The sequence below is a fragment of the Pinus tabuliformis genome, chromosome 4_1 (genome assembly GCF_031772625.1).
Source record: "Pinus tabuliformis cultivar Carrire ecotype Pingquan chromosome 4_1, CPIR1, whole genome shotgun sequence".
Taxonomy (NCBI): domain Eukaryota; kingdom Viridiplantae; phylum Streptophyta; class Pinopsida; order Pinales; family Pinaceae; genus Pinus; species Pinus tabuliformis.
This window is the reverse complement of record NC_142303.1, coordinates 479,750,141-479,759,301: the sequence shown is the minus strand read 5'-3', so window position 1 is coordinate 479,759,301 and position 9,161 is coordinate 479,750,141. Positions and strand designations below refer to the sequence as shown.

The 9,161-nt window shown below is 39.9% G+C and overlaps 2 protein-coding genes across 2 annotated transcripts; one reads left to right on the top strand and one right to left on the bottom strand.

Moving 5' to 3' along the window:
• The first annotated feature begins 2,914 nt into the window (after positions 1-2,914).
• Positions 2,915-3,620, top strand: LOC149176574 (uncharacterized). The gene is made up of 3 exons (XM_089421518.1): positions 2,915-3,206; positions 3,301-3,371; positions 3,472-3,620. The coding sequence occupies exons 1-3, from the start codon at positions 3,052-3,054 to the stop codon at positions 3,618-3,620; spliced, it is 375 nt and encodes a 124-aa protein (XP_089277644.1). The 5' UTR covers positions 2,915-3,051.
• Positions 3,621-5,659: 2,039 nt separating this feature from the next.
• Positions 5,660-7,704, bottom strand: LOC149176573 (uncharacterized). The gene is made up of 4 exons (XM_089421517.1): positions 7,345-7,704; positions 6,554-6,714; positions 6,006-6,346; positions 5,660-5,775 (listed from the first exon to the last, which is right to left on the bottom strand). The coding sequence occupies exons 1-4, from the start codon at positions 7,702-7,704 to the stop codon at positions 5,660-5,662; spliced, it is 978 nt and encodes a 325-aa protein (XP_089277643.1).
• Positions 7,705-9,161: the final 1,457 nt, after the last annotated feature.

Sequence of the window (9,161 nt, the reverse complement as noted above, 5' to 3'; positions counted from 1 at the left end):
GATAGATGTTGTTTCATTGATTATTTTTGTAAAGAAAATGAAAATTGGTCAAATGAAAACCCTGCCAAAATTTAAATCCATTCTAAAAGTTATAAGAAAAAAATGGTAAGGAAATACTAGTTGAAGCATGGCAGTAGATGATAAATATAGGTTGCAACAAGGTTGGAAATAATTCTCGGTTGTGAGAATTTATTCCTTTCAACCCGCATCATAAGGAGGAAAATGAATTATCTTAAATATTTAAACTAAAGAATGAAGGAAATATTGAAATTTAAGAAAATGTCTAGACCTAAACCCTATTTTTACCAATTATTCTATGAGAATTTGAGATGTGCCCGGAAAATAAAACTTGGTAGCAAAACAAAGTCGGATGATGCTCTCTGTGCATCATCACAATTTTTGATTTAGCAAACACATGAAAGTTGTTTATTGAATGGGAAGGTGTGGAGCCTATTCGTGACTCAATCAAACTAAACAATGTTTCGAAACAATGGTAGCCACAATACAATCATGCTCCACCTTAGGTGTAGATCAAGGAAAGGCACGATCACCAAGTCATTAAAACATGTAAACTGAAGGTTTTATCCCATGACCTATGAATGAAGAATAACTATAAGGAAAATCTATATATAAAAGGATTAAATGGGATAAAGGGGAAATGTTCCTAACAGTATATATATATATATATATATATATATATATATATATATATATATATATATATATATATATATATATATATATATATATATATATATATACCTTGCAAATATTTGTGAAGAGAACAAAAAAACATATCTATATGCATAAATTATTAGTATAGAAAAAAGAGTTTTATAAGAAGTGTAAAAAATGCTTAAGAGGACCCTCATTCCCTCATATTGTAAAAGGGCATAAGTCTAGATAATTCCATCATAATTTTATGGAATATACTAAGCAGCCCAAGTTATAATTACCTATGTTGTAAGTAGGAGATAATTGGATTATGAAGTATTAAGAACCATAAAATAAGCAATTTTGGGATAAGAGTGAGAAACTCAATTTGTAACTCTGCATTCTAGAGGAACACTAAATAATTATTCTTTGAGTATTATAGTTATATGTGTTATCCCCATTGAGATTTTATTACTAAATATACCAAAAATAATTTTTTTAGTTTTTTGTAGAGGTATGTAACACATGAAAAGTTAACTCTTCAACTAAAGGAAATATGTGTTCTACTAATTAACGATCACTTCTCCTTACAGGTATTCTTTATAATATATTTGATCAAGACATAATTCCACTCCGATTTTGGATAATATGCTAGCATTCAATTTAATTCTCTTTGAATTTGATCAAATGATATAACCCTGAACATTCTAATGAGCTCCATAATTCTAATCATCCACTAATGCATTAAATAAGTGTTTAAGGAGGTATAACCTTTCAACTAATGAATCATAGCCTTTAAATCTCTATCACTTGTAATTTTAGATGTCTAAATTTACAATTAAAATGACTAACATAAACTACTAATCCATATTATTCTAGTACTTGTTAGGTAGTCATATTTTTGTTCCTAGACTAAATTAGTCATTCTGGTTAGTCATTTTTAGTTGTATTACTTAATTTCTAGTCATATATTTTAACATGGGACTAAATTAGTCATTTATGCTAGTTTTTTTTGGTCCACTCACTTAATAATGTTCATTTTTTTGTAGTACCTCAGTTGGGGGAGTTGTGGTCACTAATGTTTTTAGTCACCTAGTCACTAATTTCATCATTTTGTACTAATGTTTTGGCATTGTTCCTCAAGAAAAGTTATGAAAAAAGGTCTAGGAGCTAATTGTCCCCCTTGAGACGAGGGTTGTTGTAACTAGGATATACTAGAATGTTATTTCCAAGATTAAGACACAAGAAGGTTTTTTAAAAGAGATTAAATGCAATATTAGAGTTAGCCTTACACTTTTTGGAATTCGCATTGATAAACTAGAAGTGTCTTTGGAGCTTGTAGGTTGCCATGCACCAAAAGTCACTAGTATAATCACTACTCTTCTTCTTTTCTCAGAATATATTGTTCTTCTTACTAGAAGCTCTCATGATGGCAACAAGCAACTTAGAATCCTCCATGATTACTACTTGAAGGTCGGTTTGGTTATTAATACCAATAAGTATAAATTCATGATAATTTCAACTATGATAGTTTCATTTGTGACAACAAAACAACTATGATGGTTCCATTTATGACAACAATCACTTATAAAAGGTTTCCTCCCAAATATTTATGTATTGACTTCCACCATTATCTAAACTCCAACTATAGCATTGAGAAAATGATGGTAGAAGGTAAGAAAACTTAGTAACAGCATGAAAATAGTTGGAAGTCAATTTTTTTTAGATTTCAAGTAGAAATAAGTTCTTATTTGAGACTTTGGACATCCTTGTTATTTTATATGGATGTGTCACATCCCTAGCCATATATCCATAAAATCTTTTTTTTTTTATTATACATACCAACTTGCCTAAACATAATGCTCATATGATTTTTTTTTGTTTCCAATCATTGTGACCATAACCATGTCAACTATATGATTAAAGTGCACTTACCTTCAATTTTCCTATTATTAAAAAACGTTTGCATAAAGCGTAAGCAATTGTCAACCATAAACATTGTTAACATATACATAAGTCGGGGTGTATTATATATATATATCTATGCCACAGTTTACGGTTATGCGTGTTTCAATATACTTTTCAATACACCCACCTCACCGAATTAACATAACCCATACCTTGGTCTATGCTACCGATGACAATCTGCTCGAGATATTTACAATGGTTAATGGTGTGGACTTGATATCCCGCCACAGAGCCTGTTGACAACTCATCCTAACATAAACGCGGCAGTACGTCCGGGGCAGGTGGCATAACCAGGTTTCACTAGCCACGTGATGCTTTGGGATTGCGGACTTCGGTTTTATCACCACAGGCTCCCGCCTTACTTCGACGGTCCGGATTAAGTTGGGTGATCGGAGGGTTGTAAATTGTCAAGGGTTTTACTAAGACTTTATGAGTGAAAATCAGTTTACCATTTTCTCATTTGGGGCCGCGGTCTTTGCGGATCTGGTTCGATGTTCCTTCCACAGTTCGACACCAGCTCCCTGGTGCATCCAGACTGTAACCCTCCAGGGTTTGCCTCTCCGCTCAGTATCAAGTCCTCGCAGGTAATTTTCATTGACAATTCTTGGGTTAAGTTTTAGGTTTTGTTAACCTGGAGTAACGCATACAGTTCTCATAATTTCATTGTCGGGTTTGTAGCTGCAACCTACTACGCTGCAGATCCGTCCATGGCTCTCTCTCCAGCGGCGCATCTCACCGGCTTAACACAGGTATGCTATGGCCTTTCATACTCTGCTCTGGTTTATAGTGATTAGAGGTTTCGGACAAGAGCTATTACATATGATTGGGTATGAATCTTTATTGTTTCAGCACGGAAATCCTTGCTCCCATTGCCGGTTAAATCCCAGTGGGAAACCCCTGCAGCTGCCTTCGCTGCATACGATGGAGAATCCTCTCTTGCGAGAGTTATGCTTGGAGGCCGTCTCCGGTTCTGTTATGTATGTTCAATCTTGTGCTAGATTACCAGGCTATCCTGTAACTACTTGATATTGATTGTATGGTCCAAATGCTCATTGGGTTTTCAAATCAGAACCCGTCTTAGTTTTATGGGGCTTGATCCCCTTTTTGAATGTAATGATATATACATATATTTGAATTCGAAAATGTTCTGTAGAAACTAGCAGTAATTGCCACAGTAAATAGACATTCAGCTCTCGGGCATTCCCGTGTTTTAATGGAATTTTCATTGTTGTTTGCCGCTTTTGCAATTAGATATGTGGTTATATTTCGCTATGGCTTGCTAGCTCACCCGCGGCCTCCGCCTCGGGGGTACGGGGTTATGTTAACAGTTTCATTTCACGCTTCTGTAACTTCTAAAATTGTATATTATTATTCTCAAGTATGTTTGACAGCTATTCCGCGTCTAAGCGCTCATGCATAACTTTTACAGTTCATCTGTTTGATATGAGGGTTTGTATTTATATATATGCATGCATGGTTTTCACAGTTCATGTGTTAAATTCGAGGGTTGGTAGTTTTATTTGCATGCATCGCCTCTCGGCCATACTAGGAATAATGAATACGAGGTCTATCATTTTATTCGCATGCATCACCTCTCGGCCATACTAGGAATAATGAATACGAGGTCTGTTATTTTATTCGCATGCATCGCCTCTCGGCCATACTAGGAATAATGAATACGAAGGTCTGTCATTTTATTCGCATGCATCGCCTCTCGGCCAATGAGATCCATCCTTCGGACGGTGTTCTCCCCCCGAGCAATCCTGCAGGCCTCCAGCCCTCAACAGGAACAGTGCACTCCTGGTGCCAGGTTATCTGGTCCTCACCAGACTTAACCTCCTTACCCCCTCCCTTGGAGCAAGATTTGTTTTCCTTTTCTTTTTCCTCTCTGTCTGTCCTCACAGCACAGAATCCCCCAAGTTAGGGTTTTTTTCCCTTTTTAAGGGTAGTTCCATCAGTTATCACACTGATTCTTTTCTTTAAGATTCACCTCTTAGAGGCTGCCAGCAATTCTAAGAAAATATTTCAATTAAATTATTTAATCAGAATTAGTTTGCCACAGTTTTATTTAAAACATAATAACAACTGTATTCGTCTTTTTACCACAGTAACTTTCAAATTTACATAAATCTGGGGTCATTACATCTCCCCCTCCTGAGATTGGACATCGTCCCGATGTCTATCACCTGTAAACAGGTTTGGATAAGCCTCCCTAAGGAGTTCCTCATCTTCCCAAGTGGCCTCCTCTGGTCCATAGTGCTGCCACTGCACTTTAGCTTGGGAAATAACTCGTTTCCGCAGCTGCACTTCTCTCCGGTCGAGAATGGTCAGTGGTTCGACCAGAACCTCGCCTTCCGGCTCGACCTGCAAACAGAATGGATTTAGTTATTTTTCAGTTTATAAACAATGCTTATCCATAATAACCAGATTACTTCTTACCCGCACATTCTGCCATTGAATCACATGTTTAGGGTCGTAAACGTATTGCTTTAATACAGATACGTGAAACACATTGTGAATCTTAATATGACTTGGTAGGGCAAGTTGATAGGCGACCGGTCCGACTTTGGCCAAGATCTGGAAAGGCCCAAAGTAACGAGGTGCTAGCTTGGCACATCCCCTCCACTGCAAGGTACTCCTTCTTGGTTGGATCCTCACAAATACATGATCCCCAACCTGGAATTCCTTAAATCTTCTTTTTTGATCAGCGAAACTTTTCTGCCTGTCCTGAGCGGCTTTCAAGTTAGCACGCACCCTTTTCACTGTATTCTCCATTTCCTGTAACATATCAGGACCAATTCGCAACCTGTCTTCCGGTCCGCCCCAGCTTGCGGGTGTGCGGCACTTCCGCCCGTACATAACCTCAAAAGGACTCATCTGAGTTGAGGAATGGTACCCATTGTTGTATGCGAATTCGACTAAGTGGAGATAGTCCTCCCATTGAGTTGGCTTCATCAAAACACATGCTCTCAGCATGTCTTCCACAACTTGATTTACTCGTTCTGTTTGGCCATCAGTTTGGGGATGATAAGCTGTACTAAAATTCAGCTGTGTTCCCAGTTCCGCAAACAGTGTCCTCCAAAAGGTTGATGTAAACTTGACGTCCCGATCGGAGATAATCACCTTCGGCAGCCCATGTAATTTGAACACATGCTGCATGAAAATATGGGCAATTTGTACAGCCTTATATGTCGATTGCACAGGTATGAAGTGTGCTGCCTTACTCAACTTATCCACCACCACCATAATGGAATCATTATTCTTCTTGGTCTTGGGCAGTCCCGTTATAAAATCCATGGATATAGTCTCCCACTTCCATTCTGGAATGGGTAGAGGTTGTAACAGTCCTGCTGGGTGCATGTGTTCCGCCTTAATTTGCTGACATTCTAGACAGCGTGCTAGATACTCAGTTATCTCTTGCTTCAGTTTTGGCCAGTAGTATTCTTTGCGGAGTGCGGTAACCATTTTCTGGTAGCCCGGGTGTCCCGCATAATGGCTGGTATGAAACTCATCTAAAATCATCTTCTTAATGCTGTCTTCATTGGGCACATACAGCTTATTATTAAAGCACAACATATCAGCATCATCTAGTTTGTACCCTTGTAGTAATTCCTTATTAGATTGCTGCTGTAATTTCTGTTTGATGTGCTGATAAACAACATCTTGTTCAGCCGCTATTTTTATCCTTTCCAATAAGGTACTTTGCCACTCACTAACTGAAATCCTGCACACGCATTGCACCTTCCGACTTAATGCATCCGCTACTCGGTTCTCCTTACCCTTTAGATGCTTAATTTCAAAGTCGAACCCACTTAAGAAGTCAGCCCAGCGAGCTTGCCTTGCATTTAAGGTGGGTTGACTGAAGTAGTTCGTTAAACTGTGGTGGTCTGTTAATAACAGAAATTTTCTGCCCACAAGGTAATGTCGCCACATTTTCAGGGCATGAATGACAGCAGCCAGCTCCATGTCGTAAGCAGAATATTTCTGCTCATGCTCTTTCAACTTTCTAGATTCGTAAGCAATGACTCTTCCTTCCTGCATCAGCACTCCTCCCACACCTTCCTTGCTTGCGTCCGTGCAGACTACATAATCCTTGTTAGGATCAGCGATACTTAATATAGGTGCGGTAGTAAGTAAGTGCTTGAGCTGCTCAAAGCTCTTTTGGCACGCTGAGGTCCACTTAAATGTTTTTCCTTTCTTTTGTAAAGAGGTGATTGGGTATGCTACCCTCGAAAAGCCTTCGACAAATCTTCTATAATACCCTGCTAACCCCATAAAGGACCTAATGTCTGCCACGTCCTTTGGAACAGGCCACTCCATTATAGTTCTAATCTTCTCAGGATCCACAGCGATGCCCTCTTTAGTGATCACGTGGCCCAAATATTGTATCTCCTCCTTGTAAAAATCGCATTTGCTGAATTTTGCATATAATTGATGTTCCCGCAAAGTTTGCAACACCAATTTAAGGTGTTCCTCATGCTCTTTCCTTGATTTGCTGTAAATCAGAATGTCATCTATGAATATCAGCACAAATTTGTCTAAAAACCGCTGAAACACCTTGTTCATCAAACACATGAAAGTGGCAGGTGCATTTGTCAGCCCAAAAGGTAGCACCACGAACTCATAGTGCCCATACCGCGTTCTGAAGGCGGTCTTAGCGATATCCTCCTCTTTTATTCTGATCTGATGGTAACCAGATCGCAGATCAATTTTTGAAAATACCGTTGCCCCCTTCACCTGATCAAAGAGCTCGTCGATTCTAGGCAAAGGATATTTGTTTTTGATTGTAAGCTTATTTAGCTGGCGATAATCAATGCACATCCGTAAAGTTCCATCTTTCTTTTTGACGAACAGCACTGGGGCTCCCCAAGGCGACACGCTGGGACGGATGTAATTTTTATCTAACAGTTCTTGTAGCTGCATCTTTAATTCTGTCAGTTCTGGCACACTCATACGATAGGGTGCCCGTGATACAGGTGCTGCCCCTGGAATTAGCTCAATAGTGAAATCCACATCCCGTTTTGGTGGTAATCCCGGCACTTCCTCGGGAAAAACATCTGCAAACTCCCGCACTATCGGCATGTTACCCAGCATGGCAGTTGTGTCTTTTTGATTTGCTTATCCCACTTGGATAGCGTAGATTTGACATTTCTTCTTGATGCACTTAGCTAATTGGGTAGCTGTAATAGGTCGAATCTGCACAGGGTGCCTAATTCCTTGCAATTCCTGCTGGTCTCCCAGGTCATCCTTATAATATATGGTCTTGGTCTTGCAGTTAACCAAGGACCAGTGTTTCTCCAGCCAGTCCATCCCAATCAAAACATCATAGGAGCCCAACGGTAATACATTCAAATCTGCCACTATTGGCTGCCCTGCTAAGGTTAAGGCACAATTATTCACCTTGGCCAAGACTCGTCTCTTGGCTCCTGTAGCTAGTTGGACCAGCCACGGATTTTTGAATTTTTCAGCCTGCAGTTTACACCGTTCTACTATATTCGGACTAATATAACTTAAGGTAGCCCCTGGGTCTATAAGAACAGCTAAGGACAGGTTTGAGATTTTACCTTCGAACTCAATCATAGATGGCTGGTACTCCGCTTGACGGTCCTCCAGCGCCGCATTGATTCTGGGCACACTACGGGCCACGTCCCCAACCGTTGAAGCCTCATGTATCTGAGATATCTGGTCTGTTCCTTTCCTCTGCGGGCAGTTTTTAACATAGTGGGGTCCTCCACAACCCCAGCATTGCACTGGTGGTCTGGTCATCCCTTCATCAGTTGATCTAACAGACTGCTCATTAGCCTTAGATTCGCTCATTGGTCTGGACCGGGGCGCGTTCCTTGCAGCAGGTCTGCTACTCAGTCCTTTACCGGCACTCTTATTCCCACTGCTGCGACTTCCTTTGCTGCTTCCAACCACCCGACCACTTCTTTTCTCATTCCATCTCTTGAGGGAAGTGTCCCCTTTCTGTTTACTCTGCTGGTAACAGATTCTCGCCTTACGGATGGCTTCATCCATGGTTCTAGGATTATCGAATTCAATCCTTTCCCTTATGTATGAAGGTAGGCTGCTCACAAACCTCTGAACCTTGGCTTTTTCTTCCTTGATGTAAGGTACATAACGTAGCAGCGAGGTAAAACGATTAATGAACTCATCCATGGTCTGCTGTCCCAGTCTTAAGTCATGAAATTCTCTTGCCTTCTCATCATAGAAGCGTTCTGTCAGGTACCTCTCCTTGAAATACTTCTGGAATTTCTCCCATGTAATAGTTCGTTCGCTGACCCCTTTGACTATCTTGATTTCTTCCCACCACAAGGTTGCCTTGCCTTGCAATTGGAAGATTGCCAATCTTGCTTTCAGGTTGTGGTCGTACTCATACAACTGAAAATACTTGTTCATATTGATCAACCAGGCTTCAGCAGCTTCCTCTTGCTCACCATCAAAATGTGGAGGTTTAATCTTTCGGAATTCTCCCTGCAATTCCACTTTCTGACGTTTTGATGTTTGCTGTTGAGGTGCATTATCAGAGTGATCCTCCT